General features: G+C 42.3%; 1 protein-coding gene across 1 annotated transcript in view; it reads right to left on the bottom strand.

Annotated features, from left to right (window-relative positions):
- The window catches only part of ALK (ALK receptor tyrosine kinase), a 662,031-nt gene that overhangs the window by 452,216 nt on the left and 188,613 nt on the right, over window positions 1-21,202 (bottom strand). The window contains exon 3 of the mRNA XM_029938017.1: window positions 3,881-4,045. Within this exon, the coding sequence (XP_029793877.1) occupies window positions 3,881-4,045 (165 nt within the window). The remainder of the gene's footprint in view (window positions 1-3,880; window positions 4,046-21,202) is intronic.

Genomic DNA, 21,202 nt, shown 5'->3' with positions numbered 1-21,202 from the left:
ACTACATGGCAATGAGAAAGAATGAAATATGACCATTTGTAGCAAAGCGGATGGACCTCAAGGGTGTCATGCTAAGCGAAATAAGTCAGGCAGAGAAGGATAGATACCATATGTTTGCATTCATACAGGAGAACAAGAGAAACCTAATGGAGGACCTGGGTGAGGGGAAGAGGGAAAGAGAGTTGGGGAGAGAGAGGGATACAAAACCTGAGAGACTATTGAATACTGAAAAAGAACTGAGGATTGAAGGGGAAGGGAGCAGGGGGAAAAGAGGTGGTGGTGGTGGAGGAGGGCACTTGTGGGGAAGAGCACTGGGTGTTATATGGAAACCAACTGACAATAAACTATTTAAAAATTAATTAATTAATTAATTAATTAATTAAAAAGAACTGGGATATAGATCCTTGCTTTGCTGCTGTGCAGATTTGGTACATCATTTTCTCTCCATCTTCACCTCTTTCCCTGACATTCAAGAGATATTAAGATACATCAGCTTGCTTCATGGGAAGCAACCCTTCTTCAGTGACCAGGTAGTGATATAATTAGTTGAATGAAAAAGCAATGAGAGGCCCATTACTGGAAGTTCTGAATACCTCTCAGTGACACTCCAAAAGTGTGTCTACAATGGCTAGGAGGCTAGTTCCTTGTTTCTAAGACTGATCATACCTCTGTGAGTATGTAGATGCCTCCTTTAGACCCCAGAGAAAGAAATACCAGTTTCTGACAGTGTTGAGATTCCCTCAAGTTATGTTTGGATGTGTTTATTCACTAAAGAACTTGATCAAGTGGACTGATGTATCTACAATAGTTTTTGTCACAGCTCTTCACATCACCGTCCTTAGTGTTAGTAAGAGTGTTTTTAAGACAAATAGAAGTTGACAATACTCACTAAAACATAAATATTCCAATCTTGACTGATTTAACTAATTGGAAAGAGCTTATGTTCAGTGCAGGTACTGGCCCTTTATAATAACATTAAAGGCACGGATATATTTCCACACTCAGGAACACTTAGTTCTTTCTTCCCTCCTCTTCTTCCTTTTGTTTTTCTCCTATAACTCAGGGCAACATGCAGATACCAAAAATCACAAGAAGTGGATAAAGGAGGAAAAACAGGTCGGAGAGTGGCAATGTGTAATCTACTGGCGCTCCTCTAAAACTTGTTTAAAAATGTAAAAAGCACCAACTTTCAAATTGATAAAGTGTGACTCCACAAAGTCTGTGGAATATTGCTACTTGTCCCTATCTCCTAATCTCACTTAAGTTTGCTCACCACTCAGTAGTCATCAAATCAAAAATGTACAATGACCAGAAGTACACGTACTACCAGGACTGTTGGGGGTTAAGCTCTGGGGCCATCTCTCCAGAGGCATGAAAGGGGGTCCACGTTGAGAACATAAACTTAGCTGTGCCTCAGAATTACTTGAGAAACATCTAAAAACATTAAGAAACACACAAAGAAAAAAAAAACAGGAAGAGAGTCCCGTGAAAATTGAGGCTCTAATGAAATATTGCACTGCATCCACCAGATGAACAAAAATGACAAAATCTGACAATATCAAGCACTGATGAGGATGTGAAGTCCTGGGTAGGAATGCTAACACCTCACAGTGGGGTATAACTTGGTATGAGCACTTTGGAAAATAGCCCTGTGCTCTCTATTGAAATGGAAGCTGTACTCCATGACCCAGCAATTCCACTTCTATACTCTGCTCTAGGGAAATTCCTGAGCATGCACGTGCACCAAGAAGCATGTACAAGATGCTTACAGTAGTGCTGTTGGTAATAGTGAAACCACAGAAACGACCCAATGTCTAAGAATGGTGGAAGAGATCAATTGTGGTATTTTTATGCAGGGATTGAAACCCAAAGGAACCACAGCTACATGCATCACCACTGACAAGCCACAAAACAAGAGTATTTTCTCATTTGTATAATAGATTACAAACCTAATCAATATGTTGTTTGGGGTTATATACATAAGTGGTAAGGTCATAAGGAAAAGCAAATGAGCATTGGACACAAAATAGGATAGTGGTTACCTCTGAGGGGAAGGAAAGATTTTGAATCTAGGTGGATAACAGAAGAGGTTGTAAATGAACTGGCAAAGGTTCAAGTTCTTATGCTCGTTATTGAGAACACACATGTTGATTTTACTGTAATTGTTCATCCATGCATATATGTTTTACTTTGTTGTACTTGCTAGATTCTGTTCTAAAATTTAAAAACATCCAGATTTCCAGATTCTGTCTCAAATATGTTGAATCAGTATCTCAGGCTGTGGAAACCAGAAGCCAGATGCACTATAGGGTTAAGAGCCACTCACTTACATAGAACACTCCCCCTGCCCCTTGCCAATACACATCAGTATCCAGGTGAAAGCAGCTTCAAATATAAATCAAGGTCAAGCAATTTCAAAAGAGTCATAAAAACAGGAAAAAAAAGGTCAGCATGGGAGAGTATGAAGAAAGGAAAGTTCTCTCACAGTTCAGGGTCTGAGGCTGCTATAGAAGTCTGAGGGCATCAGGCTTATTTCTGTGCCACCTCCAACCTCCCCCAGAAACTTAACTGAGCCTATTAGATTCACAGTACCATAAGCCTGAGATAATTATCCCCTAGACCTGGGCTCAGGGCAGATTTTCACTATAGCTTTTGCTACAAAGACAGAAGTACGATGTGGTAGAAAGTGTCTTTGTTTGTTAGTCATCAGCAGATGTCTAGACCTAGACCAGCACATACAAGCTATGTGATCTTTAGCAAGTCACTTCCCCTCTCTAAGCCCTCCCTTTCTCATCTGCCCCCGCCTCTCTCACAAAATTGGAATCCCATGAGACTGTATGTGGAAGGGCTTTGCAAAATGAAAATACTACTCTGAATGGTTCAGTAAGTCTGTTACATCAGTGACGACTTCTTCCTACAAGTCAGACACATAGGCTGTCAATTCTGAATAAGTAGAGTTTTCTGGGTCCAAGGAATGTGGAGCTTCAAGATTTGCCACAGTGAGGCCTGAAAGCCGGACTAGGGCTTAGTGCCTCCGCATCTATTTCTAAACACTCAGCAAATATTTAACAAACACTCGCAACCTATCCACAGCCTACCTTCTCTGGTCCCTGGCAATTCAGAAGGGGATGTTTATTAATAGCTCAGGACTACCAGAAACACCTTGCAAAGCTGCAAAACAGCCTGAACATTCATTAATGGGTTGGAAATTAACATTTAACCCAGTTATACAATACCTTCCAAACTAAAAATGCCAGATTTAGCAAATAAAAATGCAGGACACTCAATTACATTTGAGTTTTTCTTTTTTTAAGTTTATTTATTTATTTTGAGAGAGAGCATAGGACAGTCAGAGAGAGGAGAGAGAATCCCCTGATGCAGGGCTTGAACTCATGAACCGTGAGACCATGACCTGAGCCATAATCAAGAGTCAGATCCTTAACCAGCTAAGCCACTAGATGCCCCTGAGTTTTTTAAAAATATAATTGGAAATTGGAATAATTTTAATGTATAGTATGTCCCAATTATTGCATGGGATATACTAAGAAACCATTTATTGTTCACTAGAAAACTCAAATTTAAGTGGGTGTCCTGTATTTTATCTGGCAACTCTATTCCCAACGGACAAACAGAACAGCACTTTTTCCTGCATCAGTGTGAGAGTTATAAAATCCTATTTTCTTTACTTGGTAAATGAGTGAAGGGTCAGCTTGGTCCTGAAATTGGACTTGCATCCTATAGAAGGCACACACATTAAAAGCAGGTTTCAATGGAAACCGGTTAGAGCAGAGCCAGAAAGCCTCAAAACTGCAAACAGAAATAGACATTCAAGCCCTGTCCTGGCCCATCTGGGGCACGTTGTGGTGGCCTCTACCCTTACCTCTGGGCATCTCCTTGGAGTGCTCTGTCTCAGGGCCATCCAACAGGTCCATCTGGGAGGCCTCCTCAGAAGGGACTCGGCGCCAGGACCAGCTCTGGTTCCCGAGGTCGTGGAGTGGTGGGGAGTACTCCAGCTCACAGGGGAAGTCAAAGCTGCACTCCAGACCTGCAATGACAGTCAAAGGTCAGTGGAGGAAACTGTGTTCCAAAAGAAACCTTCCATCCCCACGCCGCCACTCCAGGAAGGTGGCCTTCATCTCACCCACAGCCCTCATTCCCTTTGGGGTGGTAAGCTGTCAGTTTCACAGCTAGCTTGGCTTCATATTGCTGTAAAGGGGACTAAGAAAGAATAAAAGCTGTTCTTCAACTCATATTAAAGGAGGTATTTTCAGAGAAGCCAGGTGAAAAAAAGAGCTAGCAGGTGGAACCCAAAGAAGTGCTACATCTTCTATATCCTCTAACCTTGAGGTTACCTGGTGACATGAAAGGACCTGAGGCCAAGTGACTGGAGGCTGGCCTTGCAACCAGATACATCTGAATCTAAGTCTGGTTCTGCCACTTAGAAGCTGGGTTAACTCCAGGCAAGAAAATCAGCCTCTGTGGCCTCAAATTTCCTCACCTGTACACTGGGGATGATAAATCTACCTCTAGAATTTGCTGTAAAAGCTAGCAGGAGTAGGAGCTTTTTGTATTTGTGAGTCTGTCTAGAGTAGATACTTGGGAAAAATCCTCACCATGTTCTGCCCTATTTGAGGAGAGAAGGCCAAAGGGAACTCAGGCCTTTACTCACAGCCCTGTCTTCCAGCCCCAGATCTACCCTTTGGCCCCCTCCAGACAAGAGGGCCAAGGCTATGAAAGCTAGTCTGGGCTCATTGTCTCTTGGAGGAGGGGTTGGGGAAGGTCACTGGGTAAAAAGAGACAGGGAGGGAGGCAGGAAGAGGCCATGCCGTGGGACTTATGAACTTTTACAAGGTTTCTTATGCCCAAAACCATTCGATGTTTGCCCTACTTTAAAAAAAATTTTAATGTTTATTTATATTGAGAGAGAGAGAGACAGACAGACAGACAGACAGACAGATTGTGTGTGGGGGAGGGGGACAGAGAGAGGGGGAGTCATAGAATCCAAAGCAAGCTCTGTTCCAGCTGTAAGCACAGAGCTTGATGCGGGACTCGAACTCACCAACTGTGAGATCATGACCTGAGCCAAAGTCAGATGCTTAACCAACTGAGCCATCCACGCGCCCCAATGGGTGCCTTACTTTTGAGATACACTCACCTTCTTCCCCTTCCTAATCCAGTATGTATTACCCAGAGTGGCTGAAGTACTTTGTACCTAGTAGGTTCTCAATGCTCAGTGATGAATAAGTGGAATGTGTGCCAAAGTGCAAATTGTTCATCCACCTTTGACATCATTGTTTCCCCTCAGCCATGGGGATATGAAGAAAGGGAGAATATGATATAAAGAACAGAACACCAGACTTGATGTCCAGGCTTGGACAGTCTCTTCTCATGTGTGGCATTTGGTGCCATCATCTGAAAAACATGGGTTTGGACAAGATGCCTGGGGAAACAAATGCTCAGTGAAACCTGGGCTCCAATTTTAGCTCTGCCACCAATTTTGCCAGTGCTGTTGAATAAGACACTACACTTCTCTGGGCCTTAAGTTCCTCAAATACAAAATGAGACTTAGACTAGATGTTTTCTAAAGCTCCTTCTTAGTTTGGCTTTTTAAAGATTCCTAAGTCCTTATTCTCAGAAGGGTTATAGAAAATTTGATAAACCAGTCTGTGTGGTGGTGCTAATGGGTGCTAACTCCCAATTATCACTGTGCATTTTAACAGCTGTTTCTGCAGCTACTGCTACCTTGACCGCCAAGATGAGTCTGGTGTTAAAAATTTCAGAATACCGAGGAGAAGGTGGTCAATTCTAGAACAGGCAGCCAGCCATCACTGGATTGTCCCTTAATCACACACACAGGCAGCTAAGCCCTGTCCCAAAGTGGGAGTAAAATAATTCCTGTTGACTTTAGCCAAACTAAGTTTAGGTGGGGGCTGGGACTGGGGAGAAGAAAATCCTTCAATTACACTTCTATTAAGTATCTTTCTGCTTCTCAGTCAGTAGAGATTTATGTACCAGCTGCTCTCTGGGAGCTGCCATCTTTCTGGTCCTAAGGTTAATATTATTCGACCCTTCACAATACAGACGATTCACCTTTATAATGGTGAGCTGAAATGGGTAGGACTATAGCCTTGTTTGAGGTGACATACCATCTGCTGCCTACATATTTATCAGCTTTGAAGACTTTCTACCTGCCTCTGGGGGCATGTAGCTATGTCCATGAATTGGTGTCCATGAATTGTAGGCTGCCTTAATTTTCATCACTTACTTGCCAGCCATTTAGTTTTGATTGCAGAGGAGCTGGTCCAACATTGTGTGTTTTGTAGCATAAAAATTATCCTTATAATGAAAAGTGTAGACACTAATCATGGCTTTTCTGAAAAGGGTCAGAAAGATCCATCCATATTAACAAATGACCAGGGCAAAAGATGGGAGAGAAAGGTACTGGCCATTCCCATCTCATACAGACAACTATTGGTGACTCTCCCAGAGCTTCCTCTTCTGTGGCCCATCCTCTATTTTGATTTTTCTTCTCCAATTAAAGTTATTCTATTTATATTTGGAACAGAGGGGTGGCATGCAGGGTCAGACACTGCCTGGTGTGTATTAGACCAACAGACAACAGAAAATACAATCCTAGCATCACGCATCATCTGTTCTGGGATCTTTAACTCTGAAGAGTCAGAGAACTGGCTAAGTTTGGACCAAACCCTGCCTAGTGAAACAGGTTCAGCACATGCTTCAATTATCAAATGTGTTCATTTTGAAATTCTTGCTCCAAGGCAGCCTCCCGTTAGCTGTCAAAGCTTCACGCTTTGGCTTTAAACAGAAAGGAAGTTAGCATTACTGTTCATTTTGGGTGAAACTGATTTGGGCTTTTTCACATTCCAATTTAATTTCTCCTAAAGTATCAAGACAGGTTTCCTTCTCCCGCACCAGGCCTAAGACTCAGTTCTAAAAACAACAGGATAAGGAACATTTTTCTTGGGTCTTTTCTAAAATTGTAGACCTAAGGTGCTTGTGTCTCTCTCCTTAACCCTACTCTGAGACAGTCCTAGTAGGATAGGGACTGTAGTGTATATTTTACAGATGGGACTCAGAGAGATCAAAGGTTTCAGTGAAGTCTTCAGCCTTAAGCAATCCAATGGCAGAGGCAGGTCAACACCCAAGGGAAGGTATGAGAAATAACATTCACTGAGTCCTAGCTGTCCACCAGAGACTGTATGAAGTCTTTTATTTCTGTCACTGTTTTTCTTTTTTTTTTCTTTTTCTTTTTCTTTTTTTTTTCCCAATCATTTATTGCCAAGCTTTAGCCCCTACTACAAAGCTGTCATCATCAAGACAGTATGGTACTGGCACAAAAAAACAGACACAAAGACCAATGGAATAGAATAGAGAGCCCAGAACTGGATCCACAAATGAATGGCCAATTAATCTTTGACAAAGTAGGAAAGAGTAGCCAATGGAAAAAAGACAACCTCTTTAACAGGTGGTGCTGGGAGCACTGGACAGCAACATGCAGAACAATGAAACTAGACCACTTTTTTGCACCATACACAAAAATAAACTCATAGTGGATGAAGGATCTGAATGTGAGACAAGAAATTATAAAAATCCTAGAGGAGAAAGCAGGAAATAGCCTCTTTGACCTCAATCACAGCAATTTCCTACTTGGCACATCCCCAAAGGCAAGGGAATCAAGAACAAAAATGAACTATTGGGACCTCATCAAGATGTCACTGTTTTTCTGATATCATTATATTTAATCTACAGAAAAGCACTGAGAAGTAGATGGTATCTTCTCTCTACAGGTGAGGAAACAGAGGCTTAGAAAGTTTACTTCCTTATAGATCAAAGATCCCAAGGCAGAACTGGAAAATGACCTAGGGCTGGATAATGATGAAGACTGAGACATTTTCCATCATATCTTCACAGTTTCAAACTCTCAATCCAGGACCAACAGAGTAAATTAAATAATATATGGGAAACCTGGGAAGTGTTATATTTTGGTTATTATTTGACTCAAAGTCTGCAACCTCTTCGTATCTGCAAAGGCTTGTCCTTTACCCTAAGGAAACAGATTTATATTTCCTCTGTGTCAGGCCAATTTTGTAAAGTGACTATGACCTTCAAAATATTCCAGAGATCTCAGGGCACCTGGGGAGCTCAGTCAGGTAGGCATCTGACTTCAGCTCAGGTCATGATCTCATGGTTCATTGGGCTCTGTTCTGACAGCTCAGAGCCTGGAGCCTGCTTTGGATTCTGTGTCCCATTCTCTCTCCCTTCCCCTCCTCCACTCTCAAAAATAAATAAACATTAAACACATTTCAAAACAATCCAGAGATCTCAAACTTAATTTACCTATCAGGATCCAGGAGAATCTAACCATTGAAAAATAGCAATGAGAAAAAGACATACTTTCCAGAACCTGGTGATCATTGCTACCCACTTTCTGGTTACTTTCATTGTAAAAAAAAAAATCAATCAATCAATCAACAAAGTAATAGAATCTTCTTGAAACAGTTCTTCTGCTGAGAGGGGTGTCAAGTGCTGTGAAGGGAAAGGTTTTGGGAGAGCAGTGAAGATGGTTCCAGGCCTGGTCCTGCACAGAGCAGCTGAGAGACCTCAACAGGTTCACTCACTTCTCTATGGCTAGTTTTCTACTTTTGAAAAATGAAACAAATGGAGCATATGCCTTCTACAGGGCCCTCTGTCTCTGAAGGTTGGTGATTCTGTAAGGTCAGCACAACCAAACCTACAGACCATCAGTCACTTTCACTCTGCCTACCTCTACGTGAGGGCTTGTTGTCATCCCTAGAAGCAGATTCCCCATGAAATGAGGCTGAAAGTGCATCTCGCTCAATGGGGACTCAGTTTACCTCAAGATCCTCAGAGAATTAGGAAAAAAATCTCAGGTTTTATATTGACTGTTCCTGGGTAAGTAAGTGTGAACATGAGTGTGTGTATGAGCATGTGTATGTTCATACATTTTTATCAGCTTGTACCTATGTTCTGAAACCTTCCAGGATATGAGTCACATCTCAAAAACTGAATTCCTTAACAGTTCGCTTTAAGGCACTACTGTAGTATAAAAGGAAGCCATTCAGAAGAATGTTGCAGAAGCTGATCAGAAAACCCTGTGGTGGCCCTGACCAGAGAGATGCCCAGTTCCCATTTCAAAGGCCCTTGGCTGTAGAGGAGTTGGCAATGACCGCACACAGGGTCTGAGGGGGGAAATCTAGCCTTTAGAAGTGTGTGAGCCTACCCAAGCAGCCCAAAGTCAAGGCCCATGCCTAGGAGACCACCATGGCCAATCAGTAGAGATGGGAGTCCTCCCAGGCTGAGCTGTATGAGGAGAGTCTGTGAAGGTCGTAGGCACCATCCACAACACCACATAAAGGTAATAGGTAGACATGGTGTCCTTTGGACACTCAGGTGTACCCTTGGATGAGCTTAGAAAATTCAACAGTCCTCCTTTGTAGACTGACCCAAGTCTCCAAAACACTCCTTGGAATCAAGGCCTTTTCTGTTTTCTTGATCCTGACCCTGGAAATCCAGAGACCTCCCACTAGTTTCCTCAGTCACCTTGAGTCAATTTCAAGTGAGAAAACCAGCAGCCTCTAGTTTTTTAAACTTTCTTTCCAAGACTGGCTGGTTCCCAGGATCCTTCAGAGCAGCTGTCCTGGGGCAGGTCCACAGGAACCCCCTGGCCGATGCTCTCAGTGTCAGCTCACTATGAGCTTTGGAAACAGATATTGTAGAGTGAAAAGTGAAAACTAATTAAAAAAGATAAGAACACCATGTTTATCAATCCTATGACACTTCACCCTTCTTTACTTTTTTCCTTTTATTAGAAGAGTGTCAGAAATCAAGCTTGGGGTCAGACTTATGTTCTTGGTTCTGGCAGCACTGGCTCTATGCATTTATAGAGAAGGCCTGAAGGGAGGACCTCTGTGAAGACCTGTGGGAAGTATTTTCATAAGTGACTATTTACTAAGGGCTTCCTGCATTCAGATACAGCATGCCAGGCACCTTACATCCTTATCTTATTTCATCCCTACAAAATAGGCAGGATTCTTACCCCCATTTAGCAGATAAAGACACTGGGGTTAGAGAAATGAATTTACATATGAGTTAGATATGAAGTGATTGAGTGGGCTGTGGATTCTCACTGGCCTGCTTCCTTTCAGGGACCCTGAGGCCTTGATGTCAGTATCTCACGAACAGAGAATTGTGAATTGAAAAGGCAGCAATACTGCTGCCTTCCTTCGGAAGCACAGACACCAATAAAGGTCAAGACCTACATTGAGGCAGGTCAGGAACTGGACCCAAGGAGAAACAGGCAGGGCCCACCTAGAGGCAAGATAGGAGCTGAAGCATCTGAGCTTCCCTTGAAGGAGACAGAACTGGGAGGCCTAGGTGAGGATTGAGTCAGAGTACACATTTCTAAGATCCAAGTTCTAACCTCTCCATGGGTGTGTTGACTCAGGAAGCCAAGAGTACACTTGCAGTAAGGCCCAGGACTCAAAGTGCCCCATCTAGGTTTCCTAATATGTTCTGGGTTATCTGATGTGTTTCTTGGATAGGGCTATGAGTCACAGTTGAAGGAACTGAGGGTGGTGAGGGCAAGGTTTCTATGACCATCAGGGGCCAGTGAGAGAATTCACCCAACTGGATACTCAGCCATGGAATATGCATCTGAAAACAGAGAATTATCAGGTGTTTTTGGGCATCTGGGTAGCTCAGTTGGTTAAGCTTCCGACTTCAGCTTAGGTCATGATCTCACGGTTCATGAGTTGGAGCCCTGCATCGGGTTCTCTGCTGACATTTCAGAGCCTGGAGCCTGCTTTGGATCCTGTGTCTCCCTTTCTCTCCATCTCTCTCTTTCTCTCTCATTCTCTCTCTTTCCATCTCTCTCTCAAAAATAAATAAGCATTAACAAAATTACCAGGTTATCTCCTAGTTTAAAAAATAGCAGCATGATGGTGATTTTATCTTGGGATTCCTGTTTGCCAAGATGCAGATGGCCTTGAGGTTGGGCCTGACATTTCTCACTTGTTGAATTGTGGTCTCTGTGGTCCCATCAGCCCTATAATCTTCTTCAATGAATCTATGCCCATATGTCTTATTCATTAAGTGGCCTTAATATCATCAGGTTTGTTTCTCAGGGAAAAAGCACAAGACCTGAGATCTGATTCCAATTACACCACCTGCCAGATGGGTAGTACTAAGGCGCTCTCTCTCTCTCTCTCTCTCTCTCTCTCTCTCTCTCTCTCTCTCTTTCTCTCTCTCTCTGAGCATCGGTCATCTCAGTATTCAGACTAACTTCCCAGAACTGCTAGAAAGATTCAATGAAATGATGCATGTGCTTAGAATGGAGAAATTCCCAATGCACATTAGCTGATTCAGAATTTGCACAGCCATGCCCTTTCTGAATAGTTTCTTATTTACTATGAGAAATAGTATTTCTATGAGCCATTTTATCTATTGGCAGATGACCATTTCCATGGTATTATGTTGTCCCACATGAAGGTTGGCATGTCTACCTTTAGGTGATATTCACAGAGTTAAAGGCTACTGAAACTTGAAGTGACATTTGAGATCAACTGTTTCTCCCACTGGACAGGTGATAAAAACCAAGACCGAGGGAAGGGAAAAGACTACCCCAGGATCATGTGGCTGGTCACACAGTGTGGAAGGCATTTTTCCTGGCTGTAGAGGCCTTTTCAAATGCCATCCTCTCTGGGTAGCTCCAGGCTGAACATCAGTTACTGAATCATCAGCTCTCACTTCCTCAGGCTTGGCTTACTGGCATGTTTAAGCTGAGGCTAGATTGCTTCAGGGATGACATACACAAATGCCAGTGTGTACCCAACTAGCTTGATTTGTATATTCAACAAAGACTCATATGAAGCATCATGCACATGTGGCAGTTCTCTTGCAGGTGGCCTTCAGAGGTCATGTAATAGAGCTTCATGTTGGAGGCTGCAGTTCATTTATATATAGCTCCAGAGACCAGCATTCTCAAAACCACTGGCAGTCCTTAAGAATTATACCCGCTTAAGGGAGCTCCCTTGGCTGCCAGCAATCCTGAGGCACAAGGCAGAGTCGTCTCCTTTTCCCAAGGTATTCTCCAGAACTTCTCAATCATTGAGCTGCTGGGTGATGAGGGACCTTTGGGACTATCTGTCATGAAGAAACTAAAGTCTAGAGGTATTACAGATACAAATGGGTATGTTGCAAAATCAGTACTAACATCTGGTTCCTAGTCCTGTGATATTTCTTCTTATTATTCTAAGCTCTAACAAAATAATAATAATTATTATTATTAATACCTTAAACAATTAGGATAATTCTCAAAACCCTAGACTGTGTATTTCTGGAACAAGCTAGCAAAAACACATATGGCTAGGTTTCAAATATCTTCCAATAAGTCTTTCTGGCTTCTCTTATCCTAGATGTACTCTTCTGCCAACAAGCTGCTTTTTGATGGTTGCTGCAAGCTCCCTGCTAGAGAGTAGGTGTGTGCATAGGCCAAAAGCTATGATAAGAACAAAGGGAGGAAAGGCAGTGGGAGTGAAAGAGAAAGATCGCTAGAGAATTCTTCGAAATTTCCAAGCTCTGGGCTAATCAGTCTTGTGCTTTTGGGCAATTCATTTAACCACCTGAGTCTTGGTTTCCTTATGTATGAATGTGAGAGATTTATCACAATAATGATGCTGATAAAATAATACCTGCAGTGATGATCAAATAAGTTCATGCATGTGGACATGCTTTATAATTATAAAGTACTATATACACATACCTTACCACCTTTGTCATCTATATGTCAGATTTACCACCAGGAGCCTAGAAATGAGCTGGACTGACTTGACCTCAGAGGACCCCAGGAGACACTGACTAAAACAGGTATCTTCCTATCTTTCTCTATTTTATATCAAAACTTCAGGGGACAGTAGGGTATCTGGGGAATGTTTAAGAACTAGTTGCTGCATGGGATCAGACTGTTCAAGGTAAAAACTTGGCTCAGTCACTTTACTAGCTGCATATCTGGGGACAAATTATTTAATCTCTCTGTATCTCAATTCTTTCATCTGTAAAATGGGGATTAAAGTAGGAACCATCTCAGGGGGTTGTGAGCAGATTAATGCAATACACATACCAAGCACCCAGAATGGCAGTGACTTGCACATTGCTTGTCATTAAACTTGGCCTTTATTGCTGTTGCTCTTCAGGTGTCTCCAGGGGTCAGTCACAGCAGAGGGGAGTTAGACAGGTCCCTGTCCAATACTGAAGACAGAAAGCTTTGACTGTGTCAAATGTTGTGGTAACTCATTACTCATCTTTGCTTTTGAACACACTGATCCAGCTTCCCTTTTGTAACTGAAGTCACTCTAGACCTTGAATAAGAGGAGCTGCATTATAGCCCCAGCTCTGTGGTGTGACTTCAGGCAAATCATTTAACCTCTCCAGGCCTCAGTGTGCTCATCTGAAAACTTAAGTGGTGGGATAAAATGATTCTCAGGTCCCTTCCATCTCTACCATTTTAAGACCAATTTCTACTTTTGGGTAGATGCCAACATAAGCTCTCTAACTTGGCTCTAACAGCTGGTCAGCAGAATCCCAAGAGTCCTGACTTCCAGCCCCGGCTTGGATGATTAGGAGCTTCCACTCCTTCTTGCTGGGTTATCTCCTAAAGGGGCACTTGGCCCACCAGTTACCTTTGGTATTAATCTACCAGCTGCCACAAACATCTGGTCACTTACTTCATAAGACTAAGTAAAATACCTAGCCCCTTGCCTGCTCCCGCCCACAACCACTATTCATTTGTCATGGGGCCTCAGAACTGAAATCATTCACTTCCTTCCCACCAGCTCCCTCCCTGGAATGCATCTGGGAACCAATCACCCAATTCACGACATCTGTTTAGCTCACTTATAATCAAGCTGCAGCAAAGAAGGGCCAAGTCTTTTTCAATCAATCAATTATATAAACACAGCATCAAAGGACAGTCTCAAGAAGGGTGGGTTTGCAAGTATGTCTAGGATGGTGGGAGATATGCAAAGAAAGCCTAATTCTCATTTCTCTTATCTGTGACCAATGCAATGTTACAAATAGAAGAAATGGGATCCCACTCTTCATCCCAGAACAGAATATTGAAAATAATTAAAACCCCAGACATTCTGAAATTAATGAGCCTGGCCTCCTTATTTTACAGATGGGAAAGCCAAGGCTTAGAAGGGTCATGTGACTTGGCCAAAGTGGCAGAGCCTAGGGTCTGGGGAAGTAAGAGAACTGAGACCAGAACCCAGATTTGACGTCCAGTCCAATTCTTTACCTATGAATTCCAGGAGCATCTCTAACAAAATGAAGGAGACCTGACAGCATGGTGAAAACCTTAATAGTTTGTACATCGCTCAGCAGGACATCTGTAAATTGGGATCATCCCTAAAATCAGAATATTGGAGAAGAGTTCTGAGAGCAAGATGGCATACGTGATAACCAGAGGAGGCTGATGTCATCAGAGGCCCCAACTTCAGAACATGAAAAATAACCGTCCCCACTTTTCTGGTCTCTAATGGTGAGAATTTGCTGGATGTTGCAGGTTACCATGGGTCTCCCACTTGATGCAAATCTCAAAATACAGATACCAGGCTGCCCTACCACAGACCCTGTGGTCTCCCACAGGGACTCCCAGTCCAGGGCAGGGATATGGACTTCTCACACCTAACTCTCACAGTTGGCAGACATGGTAAGGCTTTGGGGACAGAGAATGAGAGTGATTTTCCTCCCTGGGAAGACCTGAGGCTCACGGAGGAGGAAATTTGGGGGCTGCATCATGAAAAATGAGAAGATTTTGACATGGTATAGGTTTGAGCTAGGAAGTTTGTTAAGAACAGATGAAGGAATAAGGTTACTCCAGGCAGGTGGGGAACTAGTATTGCTTATTCCCATGTACTTGTATGAATTTTGAAGCTGGGATACATAGGGTTAAATCCCCAGAGGGAGAGTATTGTGGTTAAACATAAAGTGCTTTCAGGTTCTTAAAACTTTAAGAGTTTTAAGAACAACTTTCTAGCAAAGTAGAGTCAGGCTACCAAAATGCAGGCTATTGGCCTCTCACTGGAATGGCTTCATTCCTTTTCTGAAGGTGAAACACCTATTCTCCAGCATCTGGAAATCTGTCCTCAGATTAACAGAACTTACAGAGATGCTATCAATTAGAAATCATGACCATGCCCATTTTTCAGATGACAAACAGAATCAGGAAGTGGTTTACTGGATAAAGGTAATAAAACTCATAGGAATCTGAGCTGGAAATCAGTTTCACATCTCAGATCTTAAATTGAGTTTCTTCCCTACCATTCTGTGCTTTGCTTTCAGACAGAGAGGCTGACAAACATCTTACTTATATGTTACAGAGGACATTGATATCGGCAACAAAAAGGCAAACGGAAGACCTGTGGTTTCCAAACCTAGTCCTACTGTTCCTGGACTCCAGATCTTGTCTTTAAGAAGCTCTCCATGTGATGGTGAGGTAACCAGACTGAGCCAGGCCAAGGGTCCATCCACACCAGGATGGTATTGACCCTATACTGATGCAACCCTTAGACATCATGAACCTGCTGGATTGATGGAGACTCGAGGAATTAAAGAGATGAGATGGATAAAGCAGCAGATGGGAGTTACATGTGAGGAAAAGCTTTGCAGCCCAAGTACTGATAAAATATGAACCATCTCCCATGCGTCTGCTGCTCTGGAAGGGTTAGAGGTGAGTTCTTCCAAACAGATGACCTAGATTTGAATCTCAGATTTGCCACTAGCTCTGGGCAGATTGTTGACCTCTCTCTGGGCCTGGTGTACACATCTGTAAGATGAGGCTATTTGACTAGACCACTATGAGCCCTGACAGCTCACTATTTCTAACAAACCAAATTATTCTAGGCATCTACTCAAGTGGACTTGGTAAAGTCCCATTAATCTGAGGTCTCTTCTGGCATAAATGTTTGCATCTGAGGTTGCTCTTGACAAAACATTACACTTTAAGGGGATTTCCTCTCATTTTTCTCATTCTTGATCAGTCATTTTCCTGCATCTGTTTTGGACACATATCTTTCTGAGCTGGTTAGGAATGCTCTGTATACAATATCTCAGATGTCCCAAAGCTGTCAAAACAAAAATTCCTCAGCTCACTCATGTCTGCTGAATATGCTTTTTTAGATTGAGTAAAGAAAAAATAAGCCTGCCCAAAGTAGTTAATGTCATAGCTTTTAATTCTAAACCAAAGAAACATGTCTTTCCTGAAACCAGTTAATATAACTTTAGGAATAAGAGGGCTGTGGGAACATCCCTACCCTTGGCAGAGATCCTTAGGGACTAAAAAGCTCTGAGTTGGAAATGGAGAGAACCAAGGAAATTCTTGGTTTGCCCCTGGATTGTTCAGCAAATGTTGCCATTTCATCTAGTGTATATTTATCAAGAGCTAAACTGAATACCAAACTGGATTAACCACTGGAAATGCAAAAGGGAACAAAATGTAGATTCTTTGGCCTCTAAGAGCTTACAGTTTTGAAATCATGATGACTCAAGGCCACAAATAACTTCAGATATGTCTCACTGAAAAGTGTGACATCAGAAATACGAAGTACTACAGAAGGATATTATACAACTTTCCTTGGTGAGAAAACAGGGACAAAGTGAGGTCTACAACCTCACAGGCTGTTCTAATTTGGGGTTAATGTGGTCACCAGGTGCTGGGTGGTTACCATTACTATATGGTTTCCAAAAAGAAGCTCCTTTTATCTAACAGACATACTAAGTCTTTGCTAAAATGGAAAAGTATTATTTCCCAAGCAAACCTTGCTATTGGATTTGATAGATCATCAGAACCAAAAGTACTGCACACATATACAAAACAATCATACAACAAGTACTTAAGAAGTACCTTTTGTATGGACATTTGGGACTATCTTGGACCTTTGATAAAAGTGAACTAGACCATAATCTCTATGAGAGGCAAAGGCAAAGAGCTTGGATTGTGGACACTCACTGGATGAGTAACTATATGATTGGATAGATAGATAGATACACACACACACACACACACACACACACACACACACACACACACACCTGAATAATAGATAAAACTTTTATCATCTTTTTTGCCTTCCAGTCGGGTAAATTAGATTCATCCATGATTCCTTATCAGCTGACTAGGCTTACTTGGGCCATAAAAGGGATGAAATACAACGCTTGTTGGAAAGTTACCTGATTGGAAAGAAGCATCAGGGAAGCCCCAGGTTTTGTGATGATGGGCATCTTCCAACAGAGTTTCTTGGAGAATTTGGGATGTTCAAGAAATAATCATTCCCTGTATAAGTTAGAATCTTCTCAGATTTCAAGAGGAAGGATTATACCAGCCTAATATTATCAAAACATTCCATCAATTTTTCCATTAAAAAATTCCAAAGATGGGCACCTGGGTGGCTCAGTTGGTTAAGCGTCTGACTTCGGCCCAGGTCATGAGCTCATGGTTTGTGAGTTCGAGCCCCACGTCAGGCTCTGTGCTGATGGCTCGCAGGCTGGAGCCTGCTTCAGATTCTGTGTCTCCTTCTCTCTCTGCTCCACCCCCACTCTCTCTTCTTTCTCAAAAATAAAAAAAATAAACATAAAAAAATTCCAAAGAGAAAGACATCAGCATAGTCTGGGTAATCAGTGAAAGCACTAAGGTGGAATTAGGGATTCATCTGGGCCTTACAAGCTGGAGCAGGCAGGCTTTAGGGAGAGAGATTCAAGGGAAGGAAAAATGAAGTAGTTGGGGACAAAATGGAATGATAAAGTAGGATACAGGAGAGAGGAAGAGTGTAAAACATAAGGAGTATTTACTAGGGTGAGAAAAGGCTCTTAAGAGTCCTTGTTCCACTGTATCTCTAAGTGGCTTCAACATTGCTGATTATTTCTGTATCTAATATTCTTTACTGCCTTGGCTTGTCTGACTATACCATTTCTTATGTCTCCTCCTACATTTCTTATTTCTCCATTTCTGTGTGTCAAGCTTCTCTTCTTCTGCTTACTTCTTAAGTGCAACACCCTGGATCTTCATCCTCTAATCACTAGCCTCAACTACAGCCTGTATGCTAATAATTCTCTATCTCACCTCTCCCCAAAGCCAAGATCTAGATTTACAACTCTCTACCTGTTGTCTTCACCTGAATGTCCCTGAAGACATTCAAATATAACTTTCTCGGCATAGCTCTCTCTACCTACCTTCTCCTCTCTGAATGTCTTGGCCACCATTTCTTCTTGTCAACTGTTTCTCTTCCTACCTATTTCAGTTAACACAATGTGCATCTACTCAATTACCCAAGCTGGACTCTCCTGGATGAACCAAGTCATGCTCAGCTTATAGCCAGAATCTGTCCCAGACTCCCATCCAACCTATGCTTCCTTTTCCAACCTATGCTTCACATGGAGGATCATGTCTAAATCCTGAGTACATCCAGAAGTAAATATTTCTCCAGGCACATCACTGCTGCTTTCTCCAAGATCCTCCACATCTTGTGTTACTGAGCTTGACCTGTTCCTGAACATGCCTTTGCATATTCCTCTTCCCTCTGCCTGGAATGCCCTTCTCATTGGTCTCGGCATCCAAAGCCCAGCTGAGCTATCTCCATATCCAGAATATCTAACTTCCTAAGTGCTCCACAGAACTGGCCATCTCTCCCTATGTTTCAGGAAGCTTTGAACATGCCTCTGTTTCTGCACCTGTCATAGTGCAGGCACTTGCCTCTTCCTTGAGAGTTCTTGAGGGAAGAGAGTGTCTTATATGTCTTTATCATTGTTATTCCTGTCACAGTTGGTATTCCAAGCATGTTTATACTCATTCTCCCATTCTCTGTGGCATCAGAGACACATGGGGGGTGGGGAATGATGCAGACAGGTAGGGATACAGAAACAATGCTCAGTGGGGAGGCCACAATTGGACTGCATATTAGGGAGCCACCTGCCCAGGTAGCTCTAGGCACTGCTTAGCTAGTGCTAAAACCACACTAGCAGGAGAAAAAATACACTGACAGGAGACAAGAGAGGCCTGAGTGATCCTTCCCACATTTGTCTGTCTGTCTGTTTTTCTCTCTGTGCATCTCTATCTCTGTTCCCTCATCGGTTTCTTTCTTTCCATTTTGTCAATACCTTTCCCCATGTCTGTGACAATTGCTTTAAATGGCTCTCTTTTAACTTGCTTTTCTTGCCTTTGTGTCAATTGGTCAATCTTCCTTTTATCTTTTAATCTGCCTTGTTTCTTTTCTGCTTCTCTTTACTCAATCTGCCACTAATGTAGAGATAAATTGTTGTTTATTGAGCGGAATGTATCTTCATTTTAAAGGTAGGGGATATGATCAAGTAGGGTAGTTTAAACAAGCCTTTCCTTGAAACATCTAAGCCATTCGCTTGTTATTTAATTTCCATGGATAGAGTTCATTGGCCCCAAGGAAGTCAGCAGTCCTCAGGATGAGAGCCATACTCTGGTCTTTGTTTTATATAACAACCAGCATTGCTGTACCCCATGGGACTCAGTCTTTTTGGTGAATGCATTCACAGGCATGGTACTTATTGTCTTATAGATTGAAATACAAAAGCATAGACTAGGAAAGAACTTGACTTCCCAGTTCAATGGAGCAAGGTGGAAAGAGAACACAAAAAGTCCTGGCCTGTCAGGGTAGAGGAATTGGTAAGAAAGCTTTCAGCCCTGACAGTGGTCCACAAGGGAACTGGGAGCTGCTTTTCACTGACACCAGGCACTTGAGGGCGGAATAGCTGATCACGTCCAGCCACATTAAATACGTAATTTCAGAAATGTGATCAAACTGACTTCCTGCCAGAGCTATGAAGCAAATCCCATAAGGGAGTTGCAGGCTTTTTTTCATTTTCCATTTTTAGTTCTGTAGTAGGTTGATATTTTTTGAGAGAGAGAGATATGTTTAATTTACCCAGTCTTTTCAATCAAAGAAATTGATACATTAGCAGGACCAGTGATGGTGGGAGCAGCAGCAGGGAAAGTAATTAAAAAGCCTAATTTTTCTTTCTTTCCAATAGCACCAGACCTTAAATTGGATGGGTCCCCATGGGCTTCAAAGCACACAAAGTTTTAATAGAAGTTTTATTTAAACTCCAACAATGGCTTTGTGGTACCCCGATGTTGGGTGTTAGGAGGAATCTTTCTTTTCTAGGAGTCAATGTTCTAGACATTGGAGGAGTGGAGGGACAAAGGACTGTATTACTTTATTCGGGCTGTCATAACAAAGTACAGCAAACTGGGTGGCTTAAAATAATAGTAATTGATTCTCTCACAGTTCTGGAGACCAGGAGTCCAAAATTAAGGCATTATCAGGGCTATTCTCTCTCTGACAGCTCTAAGGTAGAGTCTGTCCCATGCCTTCTCCCCAACTTTTGATGGTTGCTGCCAAACCTTGCCATTCCTTGGCTTGTAGGTACATCACTGCAATCTCTGCCTCCCTCATTATATGGTGTCCATCCTGTGTGCCTGTGTCTCTTTTATCTCAAAAGGAGACTGGTTATATTAGATTAAGGCCTACTCTAATGTAGTATAAACCCAAATTGATTATATCTGCACAAACCCTATTTCCAAATACAGTCAAATTCACAGGCACTAGGGTTTAGGACTTCAATATTTCTCTTGGGGGAACACAATTTAGGGACCCCAGTCAATGGTGGGACACACAAGACTTCCCACAGTGCCCGTGTTTGGGAAGAGTATAAATTAGCTTGCTTGCTGGGAAGAGTCTCTATATAGGGACATCAAGTCTTGGTTATATAGCTGCCTGGGTCTCCGGTATCAGACTAGTCACTCAGTCCAAACGCCAGGAAGTGAAAGCCCTCTCCATGGAGGGAATACTTTATCTTGGAATTCACTTTGTATTGTAGTAGAAAGAGCACTTTACTTAGAGTCAAACAATCTGGGTTCAATCTTTTGTAACTGCTGTTCTGCTTCATAATGAGAGCATGTTAATAAACATCTTTGGCCCTCCATTTACATGGAATATAAAATAATTTGATAATAGGCTTATGTGAGAAAAAGGATTTGAAAGAGTTTTGCAAAATATCAACATTTTTGTCTTTCCATAAATAAGAATTCTCTTTCTCCTCCTCATCTGGGGCAGAACCTTTGATTATATTACCTTTT

The sequence above is a fragment of the Suricata suricatta genome, chromosome 4 (genome assembly GCF_006229205.1).
Source record: "Suricata suricatta isolate VVHF042 chromosome 4, meerkat_22Aug2017_6uvM2_HiC, whole genome shotgun sequence".
NCBI lineage: Eukaryota > Metazoa > Chordata > Mammalia > Carnivora > Herpestidae > Suricata > Suricata suricatta.
This window is presented reverse-complemented; position numbering and strand designations above follow the sequence as displayed.